Source organism: Somniosus microcephalus, chromosome 5 (genome assembly GCF_052327205.1).
Source record: "Somniosus microcephalus isolate GS21.2 chromosome 5, FLI_Smic_1.0, whole genome shotgun sequence".
Classification (NCBI taxonomy): domain Eukaryota; kingdom Metazoa; phylum Chordata; class Chondrichthyes; order Squaliformes; family Somniosidae; genus Somniosus; species Somniosus microcephalus.
In genome coordinates this window covers 299,686,628-299,713,848 of record NC_140991.1, presented here as the reverse complement: position 1 = coordinate 299,713,848, position 27,221 = coordinate 299,686,628, and the positions used below count along the sequence as shown (strand labels likewise).

The 27,221-nt window shown below is 42.9% G+C and overlaps 1 protein-coding gene across 2 annotated transcripts in view; it reads left to right on the top strand.

Annotated features, from left to right (window-relative positions):
- The window catches only part of LOC147117859 (LYR motif-containing protein 4-like), a 252,117-nt gene extending 226,139 nt beyond the window's left edge, over positions 1 to 25,978 (top strand). For both annotated transcript variants that reach the window (XM_085989240.1, XM_085989241.1), the window contains one exon: positions 25,497 to 25,978. Coding sequence is in view for 1 of the 2 variants with exons in the window: in XM_085989241.1 (XP_085845367.1) it covers positions 25,497 to 25,550 (54 nt within the window). In the remaining variant the exon portion in view is untranslated. The remainder of the gene's footprint in view (positions 1 to 25,496) is intronic.
- Positions 25,979 to 27,221: the final 1,243 nt, after the last annotated feature.

The following is a 27,221-nucleotide window of genomic DNA, read 5'->3' as shown; positions in this document are numbered from 1 at the left end:
CTACATAGAAAGTGGGAGATTGAATGGTCTAGTATCTTTAAAAGCAGATTGTAGTATGTATACTGGGAGCATTTGATGCTGGGATAACCATATGGAGAGGCTCTTTACTTTCAAGATGCTGAATATACCCTGCGGAGAGATTAGTAGAAATCGCCACACGGGTTAGTTCCTTGTGGATTGTGTGCAGGATTAAAGGGGGTAGTTAACCCTGTATACAGGTACGATAGCAAAATACTGCAGATGTTGGAAATCCGAAATAACAACAGAAAATGCTGGAAAAACTCAGCAGGTCAGGCAACATCCGTGGAGAGAAATTAGAGTTGACGTTTCGGGTTGGACCCTTCTTCAAAACTGGAAAGAAAAGAAACTAGATCGGAGGCAGGGCTGCGATCGGACAAAAGAATAAAAGAAACAAAAGAAGTAAAAGAGATTAGAAGCTAGACGAGATAGTAATAGGCTGGGATTAGGTGTAAAGTGTACTGGCAGGGCAAAAGATAGCTGCCAGGTGTGAGAGAGAAACAAAAGGGAAGGGGGGGAGGGGGGGGGGAAGGAGTGGAACAATTACAAGAGAAAATGAAATGGGGACGAGCTTATGATCTGAAATTGTTGAACTCGATATTGAGTCCGGAAGGCTGCAGACTGCCTAATCGGAAGATGAGGTGCTGTTCCTCGAGGTACCCTGTATACAGGTACCCTGTATGTGAAGGAACTGATGGCCCATTTGAAGAGGAAGTAACCATGAAGCCCAAAGTGATGACATCAGGGATCCTGGCTTCTGTCTTGGTGCAATTAATCCTGTTCCCAGATGCGCAGTGGTGACCGTATTGGTGGATAACAGACAGCACAAATTGGAGAGCGATTTGGAAGTTGGATATTTACAAGAGTATGTTATCCATGTGTAGTGATACTTTGTGTTCGACTGTCATTCTTTGTCAACATTTGGCCCACATCTAGACAATTGGGCTTCTACGACCACTGGGGTCAGTGAACATTCTAGCTGTACATCTGTATATTGTCAAAGCTTCTGAATATAATGAAAGTAAAGTTGTTCTACTTGTCAAAGGCTTTCTCCACATTAAGGGAAAATACAATTGTGAGTTAAGCCTGTGTGCGAGCTTTGTCGACTTTCAGTAGACAGGTATTGAGTAGTGAGTGCCATCCATAGATAAAAGCTGGTTTGTTTGAATGGATTAACATAGTGATCCGATTGTTTGAGAGTTTAGCTAGCATTCTTTTCTCAGGATTTTAGAGTCACAGTTCAAGAGTGAAATCAGCCAGTAAGAGACGCAAACTGGAAGACCAGGGCAATGGTTAATTCTGCTGTCACTGATAATGGAATGTATGCGTGTTCTGGTGAAAGAAGAAGCCACCATCGTGGAGCTGATGGTGTGCAGAACCTCTTCCACAGAGATTGGGGAGTCTGTGTTTTAGCTTAAACAAAAAGCCATAAAAAAGCAAACAAAGCACTAGGGTTTATTTCTAGAGGGATAGAATTGAAAAGCAGAGAAGTTATGTTAAACTTATATAGAACCCTGGTTCGACCACACTTGAAATACTGTGAACAGTCTCCATATTATAAAAAGGATATGGAGGCATTGGAGAAGGTGGCAAAAAGATTAACTAGAATTATACCAGAACTGAGAGGTTATACTTATCAGGAAAGATTGAACAGACTGGGGCTCTTTTCTCTAGTAAAGAGAAGACTGACACGTGACCTGATAGCGATCTTTAAGATTACGAAAGGGTTTTGTAGGGTAGGCTTGGAGAAATTATTTCCACTTGCAGGGGAGACCAGAACTAGGTGCCATAAATATAAGATAGTGAGTTGAATAGCATAGATGCATTTAAGGCAAAGCTAGACAAGCACATAAGGGAGAAAAGAGTAGAAGGATATGTTGATGGGATTAGATGAAGGGTGGGAGAAGGCTCGTGTGGAGCATAAACACCGGCATGGACCTTTTGCGCCGAATGGCCTGTTTCTGTGCTGTAAATACTTTGTAAAACTTTGTACAAACAGCACCATAACCACTGGGCTACCATACTCAGTTGTTTTCTACTTCCTGGAGGCATGGACTATGATATTTACCTTTTAATAGTTTCCCAGGACATTGAGAATTTCTGGAGCATAATTGAATGTATTATTTTTGGTAGGATTGGGCTGCTGGGGGAAGGGCCTGAGCAGTGGAGAAGTATTTTCCTTTGATGAGGGCTTTGGCCATTATTGGCTTTGGGGGCAGGGGAGAGGTGGGGATGGTCTTGGCTTTCTGAGAGTTTATCTACACATTGGTTTCTCCCTCTAGTGATACTGGGGAATGTAAGAGGGAAGGATTCCAGGAATATCCTGCTGCATTGGTCATGAAGTTGTGTGTTTAGGAGGTTCTTTAATGGGGGATTAGGCTCTGGAATGCTCCATTTTCCCTTCTCGCTAAGACTGAAAAACAATCCCTCTGGGGAAGCAGTGTGCCAATAGAAATCCAATGCTTTGGCACCGTTAGGTATTTACCAAAGCTATTTCTTTTAAGTGTATATTGGGTCTTTTAAAGTGTTTTCCTCTCTATGTATTTACAGCTGAGAGGTTGGTAAGCAGCGTACTCCCAAGTTTTGCCTGATCCACTCGAGCCTGCTAGTAGCCACTGCACAGGAGCAACCCAAAACAATTCTACCTATGAATTTCCAACCTGATAACAAAGCAGAGACTGGAAATTCAGTTGAGTGGAGGAATTAACCTGTGCCCTACCACCCACGGCACCACAGACTGATCCTCTGGTGTACCTTTCTGTTTTATAATGAACTTCTGTGCTCATCGAGTGAAAGATATTCATTCTCAGCATGATTAGTCTTTTGCTTTTGGCACCTACTGTTCAGGTCAAGCACTCACAACAGGTGCATCATAAGTGAGATATAAGTGGTAGTTCTTGATTCTGCATTCCTATTGGAGAAGCAATGCTCAAGTGGAGCATGGGTCGGAGATGGGGCTACAATGTTTCAATTTGCTGTCCCTGAGTGTGGCTCCTGATGGGATTGCAAAATCAAAGAATTAGCCTGATTAAGTTCCTCATCACAAAAATATTATTCACAGGAAGATCAGTGTTAAGTTTATATTAAGATTTTAATTCAGGTAAGTAGTGAAATCAAGTAAGCATAGCATCACCAATCTACTGTCCCACATCATTTTTGAACATTGTAACATCAGAAAACTAGTGGTGAGGATATAATGTCTGCAGTACTCCCACTAAATATGACAACAACTTGTGAATTAAATGAAGTATGAAATGTAAGTTTCATGTTTGTACCTGTTAGTTCCTTAGCTAGACTTCGTGAAGGTTCACAATTTTTTAAAGCCACCCTCCTAACTTACTTCCCACTTTGTTGAATTTTTTTTTCATTCTCGGGGTGTGGACATTGCTGACAAAGCCAGCATTTATTGCCCTATTTGCCCTTGAGAAGGTGGTGAGCCGTCTGCTTGAACCACTGCAGGCTGTGTGAAGAAGGTGCTCCCACAGTGCTGTCAGGTAGAGACAGGATTTTGACCCAGTCACAATGAAGGAATGGCAATATATGTCCAAGTTAGAATGGTGTGTGACTTGGTGCAGAACTTGGAGGTGATGGTGTTCCTTGCTCTTGTCCTTCTGTGTGGTAGAAGTCGCAGGTTTGGGAGATGGTGCTGAAGAAGCCTTGGCGAGTTGCTGCAGTAAATCCTGTAGATAGTACACACTGCAGCCACGGTATGCCGATGGTGAAAGGAGTAGATGTTTAAACTAGCAGACTGCTTTATCCTGGATAGTGGCAAGCTTCTTTAGCATTGTTGGAGCTGTAGCCATCCAGGCAAGTGGGAGAGTATTCCATCATAGTCTTGGCTTTTGCCTTGTAGATGGCAGAGAGGCTTTCGGGAAACGAGAGGTGAACCACTTGCTGCAGAATACCCATCATCTGACCTGCTCTACTAGCCACAGCATTTATGTGACTGGCCCAGTTCAGTTGCTGGTCAATGGTGACCCCCAGGTTGTTAATGGTGGGGACTCCGATGGTAATGCCATTGAATGTCGAGGGGAGTTGGTTGTGTTCGTTCTTGTTGGAGATGGTCATTGCCTGACACTTGTGTTAGACGAATGTTACTTGCCACTTATCAGCCCAAGCCTGGAAGTTGTCCAGGTCTTGCTGCATACAGACTGCTTCATTATCTGAGGAATTGCAAATGAACTGAACAATGAAATCATCAGCAAACATCCCCACTCCTGACCTTATGATGGAGGGAAGGTCATTGATGAAGCAGCTGAAGATAGTTGGGCCTAAGACACTGTTGAGGAACTCCTACAGCGATGCCCTGGAGCTGATACAGTTGGCAGTCAATGACCACAATCATCATCTTTTGTGCCAGGTACAACTCCAGCCAGTGGAGTTTTACCCCTGATCCCCATTGACGTCAGTTTTACTCGGGCTCCTTGATGCCACAATCTGTCAATACTGCCTTGATGTCAAAGGCAGTCACTCTCACCCCCACTCTGGAATTCAGCTCTTGTGTCCACATATTTATTATCATTATTAAGTATTTATTGGGAGACATCACTTCCAAAAAAAAATAACTGGTGATTTTAGGCCACTTCATGACACTAGGGCCTGGGTTGTCCTAATCAGTGGAATTCTCACAGGAAGTGAAGCAGGCCATGACTTCTAACTGCTGAGCCAACCACATGGTGGCCTTGTCCCATTTCCTTGGGTCAGGACTAATTAACTATGCTACTCTTCCATTGGAGTCTGCCAATTTGTGGGATAGCTTCTGCAACTGCTTAAATGGGCGGACTAACAACCACATAAAATTGAGAAGCCCCTGAAACCAGAAAGCCTTTATGCAAAAATTGTAGTATAGAGAGGTGGGAAATAGCAGAAGAACTTAGTGAAAAAAGAACTTGCCAAAGATTTTATCAAACATACTGACTGATCCCTATCACCAAAACACTCTGAACGCCTTGTCCATACAGGCATTGTTCCTGGGAGGTGGCACTGACTGAGGGAAATGGGACACCAGACCAAGCTTGGCCTTTCTGCCATAATTTACACACAGTGGGGTGTGAAAGTGGTGGGCAGAGCACTCCATCTCCGGGAGGGAGGAAGGGAAGGAAAATTTATCTGGCCATTTTTAGTTGTGTGATATGGCAGAAGGCTTCTCTAATCTATTTTTCTTCTTTATCTTCTCGAGGGCCGCCTGTCTTTAAACCATCAAATTGAGAAAATCCTCACTCCCCCAAATCAGCGCTGAATACTTCAATGGAAACTATGAAAATGGAACCAATTTTTCCGCAGTTTTCTCATTCACTTATCCGTGGGTGCCAGCAGCCCTTTATACCTCACACAAGGAGCCATTCTTCAGTCGAATACTGTGTCAGCAGGATATTTAACCATAGAGGCATTGTTCAACACCCACACACATTCATTCCAGCAGGAGTCAATGAATAGTAGTCAGGAGTGGGGACCCTCACTGTTTTCTTATGCCCCTCAAGACATGGAGGCCAGTTGTAGAAACTTTGCCACTACCCCAGTTGAAATTAGCTTAAGTCAACAAGGGCCAATGTTTGAACCTGGTATCTTCTGCGTTTTGTATGGCTCAGCTCCACACCATGTGTTACATTTACCCAGTGAGCCATTCAGAGAACTCACATAAAATTATATTTTTTTAAACTTAATAATGTATGTTTTATAAGTACAAAACTTGTGAAGAATAAATAACCCACCCCTGTTGTAGGCATCATAGCACACTTGGACCCACAGGACTTATGAGTGGCTCCACCATTCGGTTTATCTTCCATAAATTACCAATCTCCAACCAGTGTTCCCTGTAAGCTGCTGTTGTGTTGTAATCAATCAATTAGCTGAGAGGGTGGCCAAATGGATTTGTAGATTGTAGCAACTTCCTACAGTACATCTGTGTTCTTCACCCGTCCAGGAACTATTTTACTTGTGGTAACATTCTAACACTTCGCCCATCCCTACCACAAAAATTGTAGGATGTTTTATTTCCATGAGGCTGGCTGATATCTATCTGAGATTATCATATTAGCAGCTGGTAGGTTTGTTTTCAGCTAAAGACATGACTCACACCTGCCACAATGATTGAAGCAGTAACACGATTGTGGCAATCTCATCGCTGTGGTTATGAAATGATGACTATTTTTGGATCGGTTAGTGAGGTAATGAAAAGTGCAGAGTCAGATCAGAGGTCATAGGGAGTCCAAAAGGGAGTGAAAGGGAAATGGGCTTCACAATATTTAATCATCTGTTGTGTAAATGATCCCTGTTCCAGGACCCTTCCTGAAAGTCTCTTTTTCACTCTCCTTTATTGGAACAGAAGTACTGGAGTGTAGACTGGTAAAGGAAACCTTTTGTAGCTCAAACATTTCATAACATTGGTATAGATGGGATTGTCTGCATCAAGACTAATCACCACCATTTTCATTGGTTGATTTGTTCCATACCAATCATTTGCTATGTTTTTTGTTAACACTTAGTGAAGGCAAGAGTGGAGCCCAAATTTCTAAACAGACTGACACTAGTTTCACATCACATGCACTGCAAGAGGATGCTATTTCTGTACTAAGACCAATGCGTCCCCTCCTTTAGCACTGAAATTCGTGAGAACCTTTGGGATTAGAATTTAGGATACATAACAAATGGTTTAGCTCGTCTTGAATTTGGCTGTCATTTCCCAAAAGTAACTATTAGAGTTCCCAGCACTTATTCCTACAGTATAGTTCACTTTTAAGATTTGATACAGGTCAACAGTTAATTTTGCTTTTTTCCCTTCATTTAGTAAGTTAAGGAGAGAAGTTATTTATTCAGCAGTTACTGTTATGAATGATCATGCCTAATTTGTTCACCACCTCAATGTGATCCTAACACTTGTTCAGGTACAGTACTCACTAAATGGCTCATCTGCTACCATCCTTCCAGACATCTTTTCCAGTATTTCTACCATTCAAGTTTAAAATATCATAGAAATGAAATGTGTTGCATACTGAATTTAGGAAGCAATGGAATAATGTTTTTTTGATGTTCATGCTGCTGTAAATTCAGTAGGGATGTCCATAGTTTTGTTATCGCAATAAGCTTTGATTTAACGTATACATTTTGTACCATTTTTAACAATATAATCCACATATTTTTAAAATAAAAGAACAGTTTAGGACAGCCTCAAGCGCTTAATAATCACACCAGGTAGGTCTAGTACGTTGGTGACCAATTAACAGATGAATATTTATGACATTAAGCTAGGCATATCAGTTCCATAATAGAAAATGGCTTTTATAGAAATAAACATAGGAATTTGGGCTTTTGCAAAACTGCATACTTAACCAGAAGAGATACTGTTTCAACGCTGAACCATGTCCTTGATTGTAATCAATGCCAAAATGTAAACAATGCTTTTTGTTAATTTGTTTCCTGCCAATGATGTACTGTATGTTTAGAATTGATAATACAGAGGGCAGGGTTGCAGCATGTAAAAGCACAAGAGCAGCTCACGGAGGTATCTCTCCAGAAACCGGATCTTTTAACCCGATGTAAAAGAGCCTTTAGAGAACCAGTTAACTTGGGCTGGTGTTGCACGCCTCCGTGTGACTGACTCGAGCAACATTGGCAGAAGCTTGAGAGCAGGTTGCCTACTTGGTGGCACTCTTGACTGAATAATCATCAATGGTCAAATGGAGTCTGCAGGGAAACATGAAAATACATTTTCAATAGAAAGTGATAGACACAAATGTAATGCAGACAGTTTGGGTAGTATTCACAGGAAAAAAACTAGTCCTTATTACTCGTGAGTGTGTCAAGCATGAGTGATTAAAGTTTTGTTTCCGAAGTTACGAGTACCCCTACTGGTTTATGTATCTTGTTTATACCATTGGTCAAATTTCTTTTGTTTGTTTAAACTTGGATTGCTGCTTCTGTAAATTTGGGTTTTAACATTTTTTTAAACTGGAGATTATGTTAGTTTCATCAATACTGTCCATCCATGATGAGCTGAACAATGGGGCTTTAGTTTCCTAAGAGTGTGGAGGATAACAATTACTTGCTCATCATGTCCCTTGATGGCTCATTGAGTAACTGTACCACACAATGTGGAACAGAGCCATACATAGCAGAAAAGGTCTCAGATTTGACCTCTGGCCTGTGCTGGGTTAGCATATTGTGGTAGGGATGCTAAATTTCCCCTTGGGGCCTTTTGAACTAGGGAAAGGAAAAATTTGCTAGGGTACTTAGAATCAAAACTGGATCCCTTAAAAGCTTGAATAGATGTGGAGTGTGATGACCATATTTACGGGTGTCCACTTGTTCGAATCCCTGCTTTCTAGGATGTGTTTCTGGCTGTAATTTACATCGAGGAGGAGGGATAGAAATCCACTTGAATCAAATTTTCTGTTGAGCTTCCCTCAGAAGGAGCGTAAAATAGAATTGGGGCTTTCACAAGCAAATGCAGCTAATTGTCATGGTTGGCAAGTACTAGATCCCCCAGTATTGAGATTTGGAAACCTACTTATTGTTACGGATTACACCTCGGCAGAACCGGGACCAATATCCTCGCAGGGGGGTTTGCTAGTGCTGTTGGGAAGGATTTAAATGAGTTTGTCAGGGGGCTGGTAACCTAAGTGTGGGCCCAGAACGGAGCTGGAAGTGCAAGTTAGAAAAGTAGTCAGCAAAATTAGTAGGGAGCAGAAACAAAGGCCAACAGTAAAGAGTGTCAAAGTGCAGAAAAATATTAAACAGGCAAAATGGAAGACACTTTATCTAAATGCACGTAGCTTTTGCAACAAGGTGGATGAATTAATGGCACTAATAGAAGTAAATGGGTATGATGTAATTGCCATTACAGAGGCATGGTTGCAGGGTAACCAAAGCTGGGAACTGAATGTTCCAGGGTACTCAACATTTAGGAAGGACAGACAAAAAGGAAAAGGAGGTGGCATAGCGCTGTTAATAAGGGATGGGATCAGTACAGTAGAGATAAAAGATCTTGGCTCGGCAAATCGTGATGTAGAACTGGAATCAGTTTGGGTGGAGCTAAGAAACAGCAAAGGGCGGAAAACATTGGTGGGAGTTGTGTATTTCGCAAGCCTACATTTCATTGTACTGCACTTGTGCACTAACAATGACAATAAAAGTTGATTTGATTTGATTTTGATTTGTATAGGCCACCAAACAGTAGTGGTAATGTAGGGCACAGTATCAAACAAGAAATTAGAAGTGCATGTAACAAGGGCAATACAGTAATCATGGGAGACTTTAATCTACATATTGACTGGGCAAATCAAATTACCACTAATGGTGTGGAGGACGAATTCTTGGAATGCATGTGAGATGGTTTCCTGGATCAGTATGTGGAGGAACCAACCAGGGAACAGGCTATTCTGGATCTGGTACTGTGTAATGAGAAAGGGCTAATCAATAATCTTGTGGTAAAGGGGCCTTTAGGGACAAGTGACCATAATATGATTGAATTTTACATTAAGCTTGAGAGTGATGTAGTCCAATCTGAAACTTAGGTCTTCAATCTAAACAGGAAACTACAAGGATATGAGGGACAAGTTGGCCTCATACCTCCACCTGGACCATGACCCCACTACCGAACATCAAACTACCGTTTCCAAGACTGTCACTGACCTCATCTCCTCTGGAGATCTTCCCCCCGCGGCCACCAACCTCGGTTCCCCAACCCCGCACAGCCCGCTTCTACCTCCTTCCCAAGATCCACAAACAGGACTGCCCTGGTAGACCCATCGTTTCAGCCTGTTCTTGCCCCACGGAACTTATCTCTTCCCATCTTGACTCTATCTTTTCTCCCCTTGTCCAGTCTCTTCCCACCTACATCCGCGACTCTTCGGACGCCCTCCGCCACTTTAAGTTTCCAGTTTCCTGGCCCCAACCGCTTCCTTTTCACCATGGACGTACAATCCCTCTACACCTCCATCCCGCACCAGGATGGCCTGAGGGCGCTCCGCTTCTTCCTTGAACAGAGGCCCGACAAGTCCCCATCCACCACCACCCTCCTCCGCCTGGCTGAACTTGTTCTCACATTGAACAACTTCTCCTTTAACTCCACTCATTTCCTCCAAATCAAAGGTGTTGCTATGGGTACCCGCATGGGTCCCAGCTATGCCTGCCTTTTCGTGGGATATGTGGAACACTCTTTGTTCCAGTCCTACTCCGGTCCCCTCCCTCACCTCTTTTTCTGATGCATTGATGACTGTATCGGTGCCGTTTCCTGCTCTCTCCCCGAACTAGACAATTTCATTCACTTTGCCTCCAATTTCCACCCTTCCCTCACCTTCACATGGTCCATCTCTGACTCTTCCCTTCCTCGACTTCTCCGTCTCCATCTCTGGGGATAGGTTATCGACCAATATTCACTACAAGCCCACTGACTCCCACAGCTACCTGGACTACACTTCCTCCCACCCCGCCTCCTGTAAGGACTCTATTCCATTCTCCTAGTTTTTTCGTCTCCGCCGTATCTGCTCCGACGATGCCACCTTCCACACCAGTGCGTCCGACATGTCTTCCTTTTTCCTCAACCGAGGATTCCCCTCTACCGTGGTTGACACGGCCCTCGACCGTGTCCGTTCTATCTCCCGCACTTCTGCCCTCACCCCTGCCCCTCCCTCCCGGAACCATGATAGGGTTCCCCTTGTCCTCACCTTTCACCCCACCAGCTTCCACATTCAACGGATCATCCTCCGCCATTTCCGCTACCTCCAAAGTGATCCCACCACCAAACGCATCTTCCCCTCCCCTTTCAGCATTCCGTAGGGACCGCTCCCTCCGAGACACCCTAGTCCACTCCTCTATCACCCCCAACAGCCCTTCCCCTTCGCCTGGCACCTTCCCGTGCAAGCGCAGGAGATGTAACACCTGCCCCTATACCTCCCCCCTTCCCACTGTCCAGGGCCCCAAACACCCTTTCCAGGTGAAACAGCGATTTACTTGTACTTCTTGCAATCTAGTATACTGTATTCGCTGCTCACGATGTGGTCTCCTCTACATTGGGGAGATCAAACGCAGATTGGGTGACCGCTTTGCGGAACACCTCCGTTCAGTCCGTAAGGGTGACCCCGAGCTTCCGGTCGCCTGTCATTTTAATTCACCGCTCCATTCTCACTCGGACCTCACCGTCCTTGGCCTCTTGTATTGTTCCACGGAAGCTCAACGTAAACTCGAGGAACAGCACCTCATCTTCCGATTAGGCACTTTGCAGCCTTCCGGACTCAATATCGAGTTCAACAATTTCAGATCATAACCTCGGCCCCTATTACATTTTTACTTATATTTTTTTTCCACCCCTTTGTTTTGGGTTTTCCCTTCCCCCCCCCCCCCTTTCCTTTTTTTTCTCTCTCCCACATGGCAGCTGTCTCTCTTTCTGCCAGTACACTTCACACCTAATCTGAGCCGTCTTTTGTCTCCACTTGTCCTATTACCATCTCGTCTGGTTTTGAATACCTCTTAATGTCTCTTTACTTCTTTTGTTCTATCGCAGCCCTGCCTTCGATCTATTTCATTTCCTTTGCAGTTTTGAAAAAGGGTTCACCCGAAACGTCGACTCTAATTTCTCTCCACGGATTTTGCCTGGCCTGCTGAGTTTTTCCAGCATTTTCTGTTGTTATTTCCAATTATATAGGGCCTTGGTGAGACCGCACCTGGAGTACTGTGTACAATTTTGGTCTCCTTACCTAAGGAAGGATATACTTGCCATAGAGGGAGTGCAACGAAGGTTCACGAGATTGATTCCTGGGATGGTGGGACTGTCATATGAGAAGAGATTGAGTAAACTAGGCCTGTATTCTCTTGAATTCAGAAGAATGAGAGGGGATCTCATTGAAGCATACAAAATTATTACAGGGCTTGATAGGGTGGATGCTGGGAGAATGTTTCCCTTGGCTGGGGAGTCTAGAACCAGGGGCCACAGCCTCAGGATAAAGGGTAGGCCATTCAGGACTGAGATGAGAAGAAATTTCTTCACACACAGGGTGGTGAATCTTTGGAATTCTCTACCCCAGAGGGCTGTGGAGGCTCAGTCATTGGGTATATTCAAAACAGAAGTCGATAGATTTCTGACTAGTAAAGGCATCAAGGGATATGGCGATAGGGCCGGTGAATGGAGTTGAGGCAGAAGATCAGCCATGATCTCATTGAATGGTGGAGCAGGCTCGAAGGGCCAAATGGCCTACTCCTGCTCCTATTTCTTATGTTCTTGTGTTGTTCAGGTTACCTGTTTCCTTCAATGCTAGATAGAAGCAACTCCTTGACTCTGGCTTTGGGAGCTTCAACCACCTCCTGTTACTTGTTACCCATTCTGTTTCCTAGTTTTATTTTTACCCTCATTTGGCATCGTAGCAGTCAGTGATCTCAGAATTTTGTGGAAACTGCTTCAAGCCGCTTCCCAAATGAGACGAGTGGAACGGATGTCATGTACCATCCAGGACTCGCAGCCAAAGGAGTTTATGTGGAGTGAAATGTGATTGGGGGGGGGGGAGAGTAATATTTGAGTGTTTAGTTTATTTTGCATTCTCTGCAATAAATTTATTTAGACACACAACATCCAGTAAAGTGAAGGTATTGTTGACCAGCAATAAAAAATTGTACCTGTACTAATATCCTTACTTTTTTTTACTTTAGGTGGAAAAATATTGCACCAATTTGTAAATCAGGACTCCAATACCAATTCAATTATGTACACATATTCCCATGGAAATGTGCAAGTGCTGTATTTGTTCTCCATAGAGCCATAATTGAATAGTATTTACTATTTACCAGAGTATTATTTTTCTTTTCCACTCCACTCCTCTCCAATGTTCTTGCCTTTGCTCCCCTCTCCTGAATGTGACAACACCTACTGGGATAAAGCTTCTTAGGCATCATTCACCCTCTGATACTCCACTCAAAGTGCCTAAACACTGATGCTGGCAGGTTATTTAACTATGGGGTATCACCGCACAGCTGTAACCTACTCTCCAACAATGTCCACATACGCATGTGCATGAAATTCCAAGTTTGCAATAAAAGTGCAAGTAGAAACGAGCACTTACGAGGTAGTTCTGTACTAATATTACAAGAAAATGCGAGAAAAGTCTTCTAATTATAATGTTTTTGAGCTGTGTACACTTAATTTTAAACGCATTGTCAATGTGGGTGGTGAAGAAAATTAGACTTGACTGACACTGTAGCTTGGACTCCATGTCTCTCAAATTAAATTTTCAAAAATCTGAGGAAACTTAATTTGGATGATGAAAAACAAAGAAGTTAATGGAAGTAGGTGGGCGTAAAAATTACTTTCTGATGTCTTGCCCAAAGCTACTATTTATTTAACTTGTTTTCCAATCAAAGATCGCCAATCTTAAGTTGTACCACGGACACTAAATCTAAATACAGGTTGTTATAAAATTGATGCTCTATTGCTAAGAAATTCCACGAGTGAAATAAGTAAGATTATTTGCATGCAGTGTAGTGAGGCAGGATTGTATTTTCAGATACAGTCCCTGGCAAAAGGGGAACAGCAGTTGTCATTCCTTTAATATAAAAAATTATACTCTTCCCACTTTTATGCATATTCACTCAAAAGGATATTTTAAATGCAAACAATTAGGATACATAGTTTAATTTATCTCACTCGCCCTCACATTCTATATATTATCCCACTCTAGTTGATTCAGTACCACGGGTTGTCCCACTTTATCTATGTGGATCTCTTTGGGCTGGATTTTACGAACCTCGGGTCCATGGCGGGCAACGTTGGTGGCGGGTCCCAACCCAACTGCTGTCTCCATCCCGGTCTCTGAAATGAATTTACCGTGATAGGGCTTGTTAAGCCCACCCAGCGCATTCCCCGGCCAGTTAGAGGAAGCGGGTCTGGTGACGTCATTTGATGATGCGTCGTCAGCCGGTTTCCTTAAAGGAACCATGGCCAACTTTAATTTGACATTTGCGCTGTCAGTGTTCTACAGCATTGAGGTGCTGCAAACACTGAAAAGCACAAAGGCACAGGGCTGCACCCAGGCTCTCCCATGACTCCCTCCATATAATTTTGGAAGGAGTCACAGCACACAGGGAGGTCCTCTTTTCTTCCCATGGGCGGAAGAGACCTCCCTAGGAGATCAACAGAGCCTGGTTGCACATTGCAGAGGAGGGCACAAGCAGGGATGTGGTCAGGAGGACCTGGGTGCAGTGCCGTAAACGTTTCAATGATCTCAGTAGATCACGAAATGTTAGTACAAATCCACACTCAACCCCATCCTGCTGTGCCTCTAATCACATCCCCATCACTCTGCCTTCCCTACCCTACTCCTGCACATCCTTATTCACACCAACTTACCTTGCACCGCCACCCATCCCACTCTATAACATCCCCCTCACACTCGCCCTCATCCTAGGGCAATCATACCAACTAACAACACTTGGGTGCAATGTTCATGTAAAGTTTCTGTTAATGTGCTGTCAAACGTTGAAACCTTTATTTTCAACACTTTGCGTTCTTGGACAGATTTGTGTGCACCTTTGGAAGTGGCTTAGTGAATTGTGAGACATAACGGTATCCCCCCGCAATGGTGATGAGTGTGAGAGGAGTGGCTTGGGCATTGTAGGGATGGTGTTGGTGTGGGGTGGTGCCAACCCGGTGCATCATGTGGCAGCCAGGGTGTACAGTGTCAATGAAGTAAATCTGGCCATGGTGAGGCAATCCCTGGCCTCCCAGGCAGCAATGTGCTCGGGTGCTGATGCCCTGTGTCCTGTGCAGCAACAGTTGATTGCGGAGAAGGTTGGAGCTGTTGTTGGTGATGCTGGTGTTGGGGCTGATCGTGGTGGGATTCTGAGGATCAAGTGCACCCATGCTGCTGTAATAGATGGCAGGTGAAGTAGAGATGACGGAAGCGATCTGTCAACGGTGGGAGAGGTAATGAGGTCACACTGGATGGAGACTTGTGTAAAGATTTGCAACATCCTGAATCTGTAGTAGAAATGCAGTTTTGAGAAGCTAGTGGTTAAGGGAACATTTCTCAATCAACTGGGAGCTTTGTCTCGATATTTGAAGCTGTCTACTCATCAGCTGATTCAGTAGCCACTGACCTCCTGCCTCAGCTTCACAGACGAGGCCCAGGCACAGCGGGAAACCGGTGGGCGACCTGTCAAATCCAAAAAGCTGGGGGAAAAACCATTGATAAGTTGTTGTAAACAAGCCACTAATGATTTAGCCACTCAGTGCTGACAGACCCGATATTTGGGAAAGGCGCGTGGCGGCGGATTCACAGCGGGGTCCCGACCCTCTGGGGGGAGGGAGGAAAAACACTTTCCCACCCGACCCGCCACCGATCGCGCCCGCTGACCCCCCCCCTGCAAAATCCAGCCCTTAGTTGCATACCATGGATAGAGATGGAGCGCTGCAAGCCGCATATAGAGAGTTACAACACAAACCACTAAACTCAAGGATTTAACACACAAGTTTTACTCCTCTTAAAGCTAATTTATGACTTACATGTTGATTTTATATAATTAAAACTACATAAAAGCATTTGCTTCCCCTCCACCCCCAGCCATATTACAAACTAAATTTGCTGCAGGCGGGTGAGTCACTGGCCTGGAAAGCCTGGGCTCTCAGCTGTGTATAGGTTGCAAGCAGAAGTTTGGACATTGTTGCTCCAGGTGACACCATTTGGGAGATTTGAAGCTTTCATTTTACCATTGTTTTTCCCGAGTAATACAGATGAGGTATGACTGAGGGAAAGATAACAGCTTTAAAACTAAATGATCCTGGAGCGAGTGCGAGTGTCCTTGATCTTAAAAAATCGTTCTCGATCCCTATGGCCTTTTCTGCCCAGTGGTAAATACTATACTTGATATCAGTCTGTCTCCCCCTACCCCTATTGTTTGACAGAATGCTCGATAATATCTGTGTAACTTCCATGTAATGGAGGCATACAGCTTGGTGTGAGTAAAACTGCTCTACCAACTATTATTATGAAGCTATTCCAGCCTTGTTAAGGAACATGATTAAACTCTGCCTCCATTAGTATAGACCTCTGTTGCTCAACCAGTGGCAGTACTCAAAGAAAGACTGATAAAAACATTCACTAGGATATGGAGATTGAGTTGCTCCAGTATTCTGGCCCATTTTACTGGGTGGTTTGATAGACTTTCCTTATAAACACAGTAAGGATAAATTTGGCATGAAAATCAAAGTATAACAAAGGCATAAGTGTGTGGGGGTTGGGGAGGGGAGTGATTGAATACTTTTTTTGCCTTGTTGCAGACCTGCTGTAATAGGTGAAAGAGTTACTGTGCCATGGAGTGTTTCTTTGCTGTTGCGTAGAAAATAAATTGTTTCCCTTGGTTTCATCTGGGGAAAGCCATCAACAGAATATGAGATAAAGTGACAGCATCTGTTTCTTTTGGGGAGAGAAAATTGGCAAAGGAGTATGTTAGAGAAGAATGAAAATGGAAACGGAGGAGCAATGACTGAGCAATGGCATCAAATCACAACAAATTTGGGGGAAACATTTAGAGCCAGAAATAGGAAAATGAATTGAGTTTCTCACTCTCCATTGCTGCTGAAGAAGACTCGATAGATGCAAAACAAAAAGTATTTTTCTTCTTTTCTTCCCCAATCTATTCACACCCACAAATCCCTCTTCCACCATATTTCTACCACGTTATTGACTCTGGTACTATCCAGCAAATTGCAAAACATTCATATTATCTCCACTGATGTTGCTAACTTTTTTTTTTCAAAAGCTGAACATTTTTATTGTATGCCAATTTAGATCATGCAGCATTTTGTATTTGTTCTTGGAACGTGGGTGACGGTGGCATGACCTCATTTATTGGAGCTTTTTTCTCTAGAAAAGAGAAGGCTGAGGGGGTGACCTAATAGGGGTCTTTAAAATTATGGAGGAGTTTGATAGGGTAGACATAGAGAAGATGTTTCACTTGTGGAGGAGTCCAAAACCAGGGATCATCATAAATATAAGATAGTCACTAATAAATCCAATAGGGAATCCCAGAGAATCATCTTTACCCAGAGAGTGGTTAGAATGTGGAACACACGACCACATGGAGTGGTTGGAGCAAATAGCATAGATGCATTTAAGGGGATGCTAGACAAGGACATGAGGGAGAAAAGAATGAAAGGATATGCTGCTGGGGTTAGATGACGTTGGGTGGTGAAGGCTCGTGTGGAGCATAAACACCGGCATAGACCTGTTGGACCGAATGGCCTGTTTCTGTGCTGTTAATTCTATGTAATCCCTAGTTGTCTTGAGAAAGTGGTGGTGGGCCTTGAACCACAGCAGTCCCTGTGCTGATGATGCTCCAACAATGGTGTTAGGTCGGGAATTCCAGGATATTATACTCGGAGGATGAAGGACTAGCGATATATGTCAAAACCAAGATGGTGTGCGACTTGGAGGAGTACTTGAAGGTGATGGTGTTCCCACGACAACGCTGCTCTTGTCCTCGGTAGTAGAAGTCGCAGGGGAGAAAGGCGCTGCTGAAGTCAGCTTGGTGATTTGCTGCAGTGCATCCTGTAGATCGGACATTTGGCGGTCATGGCGTACTTGTGGTGGAGGGGATGGATATTGCGTCCAATGGCAGGAGTGCCGATCAAGCGAACCGCTCTGACCTGAATGGTGTTGAGTTTCTTGTGTGTTGTTGCAGTTAACTCACCCAGGTAACTGATGAGTTTTCCAACATAATCCTGGCTTGAGCATTGTAGATTTGATACTGTTGATTAGAAACAGAAAGTGGTTACATTTATATAGTGCCTTTCATGTCCACAGGATGTCCCAAAAGCACTCCACTACCAATAAAATATTTTTTGAATGTTGTCACTGTTATGCAAGGAAATGCAATAAGGTCTCCACAAACGGGTGGTATTCATTGAGGGACAAATGTTGACCAGGACACTGGGAGAACGCCCCTGCTCCTCTTTGAATAGTGCCATGGATCTTTTATGTCCACCTGAACAGACAGACGCGGTTTAACATCTCATTTGAAAGACAGTACCTCTCACAATGCAGCACTTCCTTATTGCTGCACTGAACTGTCAACCTAGGTTTTGTGCTGAAGTCCTGCAGTAGGGATTGAACCCACAATTTTCTGATTTGAAGCAAGACATCATATTGTGTACAGTGCAAAGGGGTGCAAAAATGTGCAAAATGCATCTCATTATTTACGAAGACTCGTATTTGTAATTTCTTTGGTTTGCTAAACATGCAGACTATTTTGATTAGTATGACTAACTCAAATGGGAAATAATAAAAGCTTTTGGCTGCAGTACTTTCATTCTCTGCTGGTTAATTAGTGTAAATATAGAAATAGGGAACATGTTTAGCATTTATTGACAAACAACAATTAATAAGATGATCACACTTGTGATCTTTCTGAATCGCCATCTGTCAATAGTATGGGAATTTATTGAAGAAAGCAGTCATCAATTGATTTCTTTCTCTGACCTAATTGCTGAGAAAATTGTGCCTGAAGGGTCCAACAATTCTTGATGTATTTGATAAATCAGCAAACAGCACTAATTATGGTCTGGCTCATTGGTTCACTGTCAGTGTACTGCATACTCTAAACCCCATGGTGCAGTGTAATACACGACCTGCAGTCATTTGAGGAAGCCACCAACCTATATTTAGGTTAATGGACTAGGGTAATCCAAAGTTGCATTATGTACAGTTTAAGTGAGGAAACTGCTTTGTGCTTTGTTGTGGTCACTCCTTGCTGCTGATAGGAAGACAATGGAATACACTGAGGCCCATATGTGATTTGCTTGCTGGTAGAATTCCCCAACAGGCACTTCTGGATGCAGTCCAAAATAGCTTTTTCCACAGAAAATTAATGGATATTTAAACAAATATGCATTTTTATAAAATCATGTTAGCTGGAGTGCCCCATGATTCTACAGATGGAGGGCTTGGAGTTGCAGCCTGGCCTTACATTGAGCCAAATGATGATAAGGAAGTGTGAGTCCTAACCAGTTATTGGCTCAGAGAATTTTAATCTGTGCCTTGTGAACTTGGCACTACTGGTTTATAACATTAATTCAATTCAATTCAATTTTATTTGTCATATATGCAGCAGACATGTGTACTGCACAATGAAATGTTGATTTTTACGAGTCCTCCCATTAGGAATCTTTTGTGCTGTGAACTTTTGTCCCCTGGATATTGGGCTGAGATTTTGTGCACCTTTTCTTAAAAAGGCATTCCATCCAAGAGTTGCTTGCTCTATTCTCATTACAAATTGAAATTTCTTAATGCAATTTCTGGTTGTTTAGCAGATTCCTCCAAGTTAGACACATATTTGGTAATCAAAAGCAAAATACTGTGGATGCTAGAAATTTGAAATAATAACCGATTACCTTGGTAATCAGGTGCCCTTAACTTTCTCTGCTAATAACTGTAAGTGTTTGTCAGTCTGGTTACAGTTACCTGCACCTGAATTGCACTTATCAACAAACTGAGCACAAAAACGCCAAGCCATAGAAGGAGCTATTAGGAAAGGTGAGCAAAGGCTTGGTCAAAGAAGTGGATTTTAGGGAGAGTCTTAAAGGAGTAGGGGAAGGTGGCGAGATGGAGAGGTTTAGGGAGGGAATGCCAGAGGGTAAGTAAGGCCAGACCTCCAATGGTGAGGCGAAAAAGGGGAGAATGAACAAGAGGCCAGAGCCAGAGAAATGGAGAGCTCTTTGTATGTCTGGAGGAGGTTACAGGGTGAGACCATTAATGGATTTAAGTATGAGGATGAGAATTTTAAATTTGAGGCTTTTGGGGACGGGGAACCAATGTAAGTCAGCGAGGACAGGGGTGATCGGTGAGCGGTACTTGGTGCAGGATAGGACAGAGGCAGCAGAATTTAGGATGAGCTGATGTTTATGGAGTGTGGAGGATGGGAACCAGGCCAAGAGAGTATTGAAATAGTCGAGTCTAGCAAAGACAAGAGCAGTGATGAGGAATTCAACAGCAACCGGGCTATAGCAGGGGCAGCAAAGGGTGAAGCTATGGAGGTGGAACTAGGTGGGCTTTGTAATGGGGATGATATGGCATCCTAAACTCAATTAGGGTTGCCATGGTTGGGAACAGTTTGAGACAGTAGCCAGGGAAGGGAATGGAATCAGTGGCAAGGATACAGACTGTGTGACCAGCCAAAGACAATGGCTTCAGTCTGCCCAATGTTTAACTGGGGGAAATGGCAACTCATGTGAGACCGAATGTCGGCCAGTGGTTTTGAGGCATAAAGCGAAGCCATTGCTGGAGATGCTCTGGCTACAATTAGATAGGCAAGTGTGGAACCAAGCGAGGGCAGCTCCAGTGACCTGGACAATGGAGGATAGCTGATGGAAGATGATGGTGTGGTCAACCATGTCAAAGGCTGCAGAGAAGTCGAGGTTGGGGGTGGCGGTAGACAATGAGGATTTTAAGGGAGAGCTGAAGCGCTCAAACGAGGGGAAGGTACCAGAGTTGTTGGGGGGATGGGGGGCGGGGGAGACCAAGGTGTGATTCGAGTTAAGGGCCATACCTCCACCATTGTGGTTTTGATGGGGCAGGTGTTCGAAAGTATACCCAGGTGTGGTGGCTTTAGTGAATATACAAGTTCCTTTTGTCGTCTTTTCAAATAGCCTTGTTTTTTAATTTACCATTATTTATATGCTTATAACAAGTTTAATGCATTATTACAGTTTCCTTGGATCCAAATATAATTTAAAGGAGTTTTGGTTTGGAATATATTTCTTTTGCTTTTTTTCTACACAGTCTTCAACCAAATCAATTGATGCCTCATTAAATTTGATTAACTTTAAACTATGTACCTGTAAACAAGTAAATCAAAATAGCATTAAGTCAGTTATAGTAAATAAGATTACGCACATCAAAATACACTGATCTAGTTAATCCTCCAAGAAGTCTGAAAAGCAAATTCAGCCCAGAACAGGCTTCCTTTTACTGCTTTGAAGGTTGCAATAGAACCAGGAACATGTAAAATGTGAAAACCCCACATAGGGCAACAGGACAAGATTCAAAGTGACTTTCAAAATTGGTTAAGCTTGAGAGTTATGGTTGGGAGACTATAATACATGCATTTCCTCAGGGTTGGAATAGGTAGCTATGTAACCTTGACACAGGAACAAAGAGCAATATTCTTGAGCAGGTCATACTGCAGTTTTGAGAATTTTTCCCTCTGTCTTGAAGGGAAAATAGTTGAAATAGTAGAGGGTCACACCCATCCCAAGAAATATATCTGAATCAATGACTTAAGGAGTTGCTGTGTATCCAGGGAGGAAGAAACTGTACCAACAATATAATGGGATTTAATGTACAGTCTTCCAGTAGCTTACCCAAGTGGCCATTTTTAATGTGACAGCCAACTGTTTGTTTGTGCAGGTCCTCATTCCTCCTTACCACTCTTGGGCTATGGAGGAGGAATCGGAATCAGCCAGCGTTCCTTCCATCAATCATTATACAGTGACTGCCTGCTATAACGTGTAAATATGGGAAATGTAAATTGTTTTAAACTAAATATTTCTGAACCAAAACCCCAGCAGACAAGTGTTTTGTTTAAAAGAAACAGGGTTTCAAACTGTGCAGACTGGAAGGTTTGCATTCCATTGAATGTTTCCTTTTAGCTATGTCTGGAATCGAGCTCACAAACGACCTCCGTATTCAGTGACATTCAGTTTGACAATGGGTGTGACCACCACAGGCAAACACAATACTGTAAAATGGGAAACTATCACTATCAGTTTAAGTTTGCTATATTAGCGCAGGGTCAAGGCCATGCAAATCTAAATATACTGTGGAAAAATACCCATTTTACAAAGTAACTTTTTTTTGCAGTAAATACGGGTGTTGTATGGTGAACTCTTCAGCTGCTAATTATTGGACCTACTTCCACATGGTCCCACAGGTGATTGACTACCTGGGTGCAGGGCTCAATTGATCTTAACCATGCTCAAACTGGGTCTCCCTACTGTTGTCTGGGTTGCAACCTTTCTCATCCTGAACCCTTCAGCTCCCACTTGCTGTCCTCTATTCTGTCAATGTGATGTATGGTACTGTAGCTCACACTGAGGGAGGGCACTTACCTGATAGCCTGGTCCTGCTCACCTTTGTTTCCACAATTCTCCATTATTGACCTCCTGCACTTCCATCTCCTGGGCTCATGTTAACTGTCCCTCACACATTTCCCCTGTGCATAAATTCAATCAGTGACACAAACTGGAAAATGGAGAGACGTGTCGAGACTAGGCTGAATGGGACCAGACTAATAGGAAAGCCTGTAGCCAGGAGTTTCCTGGCTTCTTACTTGAGCTTAAAACAGGTAAGTCAAGAGCCATTCTTCCTTCTTTCTTTCTTTCATTCAAAGCAGTTGCTTTTTGGGTGAACAAGGTCACCAATCCAAACCAGTTGCAACTCTTATCAGTGCTCGGTCCCAAGTTTAGATTTGTGGTGTTGGACTGTATATTAAGCAGCCCTGGTCAACTGTGAATTAGATACAGAAAGTCACATTCATTTATATAGTGTGTTCTTGCACATTGAATTCAAACTAGTTAGCAATGCATGGATCCCTTCAGCTCAGAGGGTGAATGGCAAGTTGATAGTCCCAGCACACTCAGTAAAGTTGGACCACATGTTTTTTGGGGGGAGGGACACAAAATTGCAACTCCCCCCTCAGTGAAATTTGTAGCTGTGATATTAAACAGGTCTGCAGTATATACAACCACTGTTCTCAATATTTGTATGGGAAAATAAGTAGCATATTGCTAGTGAGGCCCAGGAGCTTTTTCTTTGAGAGATTAAGCAAGTGCATTTAGGTTAAGTATTTTGATTAAAGAATGCCTTCTTGAAAGGCTGTCATGGTAACTAGCTTACAGAGGGAATACTCCTCCATGCCGTATCATTGCTGCCAGTGGGATTCAAGTGAGCAAGGACCAGGGAAACATTCTTAGCCGTCTCGCCAGTCTCAGCTAAAAAATTCACCCCACACAGACAACCCTTTTAACAGGAGCCTTAATAGGCATGCATGCTAATGGAGGCCATGAAGAGACACAGTTCTTCTTTCTAATGTTTTTGGCCAAAGTACTACCCACATTATATTCCCTTTTTAAAGTCTTGTGTCAAAGGGCCAGAAGGAAAGAAATATTGAAGTCTTTTTCAGGTCATTTTGGAAGTCTTTTTTCTGTTTTCTGGATTGGACCATGATGGAATACTAATGTAAAGGGAAAGGCATATTCATTGTTTGCAATATCACAGAAAAACTTTGCAAGATTTCAACAGAACAGGAAAATCCTTAAAAAAAAAACACAATTGGAAAGTTTCTGCCACAGTACTACTGTGTGCACTACCCCAGGGTGTGCCACTATATCGAACTTGAAGCTGCACCATTAAGCAATGCCCTTTGTCAAATCATTTTTACCATATTACTTGGAAAGAACCCCAATCACAGTATTTTATGCTTTAAGTGATACAGGAAGAAATTAGGTATGACAGGGAGATCAGAAGCACCTACAGCTGATTGGCTGTGCTCATCATGATGTCGCCAATCATAACTGCAGGCTCTGGCACACTTGCCTGGCAATGACTGAGGGAACACTTGTAGGCAAGGATGTCAAGCACTTGTCATTCCTAATCCATCCTCTAGTTTGGGTCTGTTCCCTTGTAATAGGTGCCATGTTGCCATGCAAGCAGAGTGGTAGTCTTGACATGTTGTAAGTTGAAGGGGCACGTGCACAGTGGTGAGCTATATGCCGAAACTGCAGCCCATCTCTAGTGTCATTAAGTGACTATTTATCATGCAGCTAGATTATGTTACAGTGAAAGAAAGACTTGCATTTGTATAGCCCCTTTCGTGACCTCAGGTTGCCCCAAAGAGCTTTATAACCAATGAAGTGCTTTTGAAGTGTAGTCACTGTTGTAATGTAATGAAAACACGGCAGCACTCCCCTGCTCTTCAAGTAGTGCCATGGGATCTTTTATGTTCACCTGAGGGTGCAGACGGGGCATTGGTTTAATGTCTCCTCCAAAAGTCGGCACATCCTACAGTGCAGCGCTCCCTCAGTGCTGCACTGAAGTGTCAGCCTAGATTTTTATTCTCGAGTCTCTGGAGTGGGACTTGAATCCACAACCAGCTGAATCAAAGGCAAGAGTGTTACCCATGGCTGATACCTTACAGTGCTCCTGTGTGTGAAGCCCATTGAAGATGTGATTGTGGCAAGGCTTTCAATTATAATTCACAGCTATGGCATGTGCCCTATGAGTATATATGGCCAGCAGTGAAAGAGTTGTAAGGTAGTGTGACTGCTTGGCAGAGGTGAGCAATAAATGTGGAGCCAGATGCCCAGCAATATTTCGTGGCATGCATATGTGGGCCACATAACTGCTAAATGGAACAGTGGGGTATCCTTAACTTGGCAGCTGATTTTAAATGATACTGTCTTTTTCCATGCCTGTTCCTCGGTCTTTCATGTACTGCACCCAGCGTCGAGCCAAGCCACTACCTCCTACCACCTCTTCAATTCTCTGAGGAAGGTGAAAAACCGAGTAACATTTCTCACACCCACCTTAAGCTACAACACCTCAGCTTAACCAGCCATCAAACAAATGTTTGCATTTAAATACCTCCCTCAACTACAGAAAAAATCCCAAAATGCTTTACAGAGGACAAAAGGAATGGCACCAAGCCATTTTGATTAAGTTGGGAGAGGTGACCAAATGCTTGTTTGGAAAGTTGGAGTTGAGAAGGCTCTTAAAGGCAGGGAGAGAATAAAAGAAGCAGAAGGGTTTAGGGAGGGAGTTCCAGAGAAGTAGGGTTGAGGCAGCTGGAGGTTGTGGAACCAGTGGTGGGGCATAAGAAGCGGAGATACACGGAAGACCAGGTTTGGAGGACTGAAAGTTGCGGGAGGGGAGTTCAGGCTAGAGGACATTGCAAAGGTAGGATGGTGAGAGGCCTGGTGAAGAAAACACACATTAAAGTTGACCTATTGGTACAGTTGCTGTCCTTTGACTTCTTTTCTGGTTGCAGCTACACCATGTATTCCTCAAGCTCCACTGATAGAAATATGCTCAAAAACTGCTGGAATGATGTATGTAGGGGCCAGCATTCAGCTCCCACTAGCAAATTCTTCATGTTACAAACCGAGCTGGCAGTCCCCACTAAACTGTGTTTGCTCCACTGTATCAATATGGTAAAAGTTCAGAGTTTCAAGGATCCTAAAGAAAGGCATTTCCTGCTGGGCACGATAAAAGTCCCAGTAGAAATCTATAATGGCAATGTATTTTGAGAGTCTGAAATCCATCTATTTCCTCTTTTTTTTCTTCCCATACTGATCTTTCCAGGCTATACACCACCTGAGGTTGAGAGGTGACTTGCTGTCAGGCTAGGAAGCGCAACACTAACTTGGCGACAAGTCTGCTGATAAGTTAAAGCCGTGTTTCTTTGCAAGAATGTATCACAGTGCTGCTTTTCTTATTCCTCAGGTACTCATCGGCCATTTGTACACCACGCAAAAGCTCATCATTGAACATCAGTGAAACTGAGAATTCAGAGCCAACAAACATTGTGTTCAAAAAATAATCATTCCGTCTATCACCTTCTAGTCAACTATCTGGAACTCGTGGTGTCCCGATCTTCAAGATCTAAAGCTTCTCTCTCCTGTGTATTTGACAGATCTGTAAAGGATTCTGATGGCAATACTTGCACAACAATGTAATTCCTTCATTTAATTGTACTGCTAATTTAGAGTTATATAGTGCCAGCGATCCCCAATATTTTAGGATTTTGGAGTGATGGTACAGGTCAGCTATACAATATTAAATGTATACAATTTTGTGTAATTATAATGCTTTGGTTTTTTTTCAATGTTGCATCTACTTATTGGCAGTGACAAGACAATGTATTTATGCTTAAAACTGGATTTCTGCATAAGCAATAAAAGAACTGGATGAACTCACTAATAAAATGTAGTTGAAGTGTGTGCTCTTGACTAATGTTCTGTGCTAGAATAATCTCCACCAATATTTACATTCCTATGTAGTATGATAGTAGTGTCCTAGTTTTGAAATGGAGCAATTTATTTATATCCTGCACCACACTATTGATGGGATGGTACTGCTTCGAAACATCCTGATACTTTTAAAATAAATCACCTTACAAAAATTACAACACCATTGGAATAAATATAAATCACCAATCACAGATGACTTAAACATTTTGTCATTTTAATCTTCATTAGCTCACATTGCATTAACATACTGCTTTAATTAAGTTTCTGCGTCTCGTTGAAAATATAGAATAAACATAAACTTTGTTTCAATTAAATTGCAAAATTGTGTTTCTTGTAGGTTTTTGGGAGCTGATATAATTTACTCTCTGTTTAACTACAAAACTGTAGTGAATAACCAGTATTGTGCAAGATCAAACATTGCATCATTCTAATATGTTTACATTGGCCACATGAATAATCAGCTCCAAGTTGCTCACTGACTGTACTTCTGAACCGTCCTCATAGTTTTTCCATTTACTCACACACTGAGAAGCCTTGTTCCAACAGGTCACAGCTAATTAACAAATACAATGAAGATATATAATCCAAACATGGTGCATATAATGCACATATGCTGTCCGGCATACTTCAAGTATTGTACTCTATACTTTTTTTTTTAAATAGAAAAGAAATTAAAGAAACTCTACAGGAACAGAAAATACAAAGACAAATGGCTGCAACCTGTTTATTGATCTGTATGAACTCAACCCAATGTTTATTTCACAGCAATGTGGTTTTATAACTGTAAAGAAAGACATGTTTAGTAGAAGAATAATGCAATGTTTTTCATGGTATGATGTTACTATCCTTATAAAACTGCATCGCCTGACTTATTGTGAGCAACACCAGAGGGGATTTGCTACTAGATATAAAATCTTGCAGCTCCTCCACATCCATCCCACTCCAGATGTTACACCTTGTTATAGATGAAAAGCAGATTCAATAGTAACTTTCAAAAGGGGATTGGATTCATACTTGAAAAAGAAAAATTTGCAGGGCTATGGGGAAAGCGGGGAGTGGGGCTAATTGGAGAGCTCTTTCAAAGAGCCGGCACAGGCACGATGGGGTGAATGGGCGCCTTCTGTGCTGTTTTATTCTAAAAGTGGGGGGGGTGGAAGCTGGTCATTTCACCTTGGGTTCTGATGGAGAGCTTGAAAAT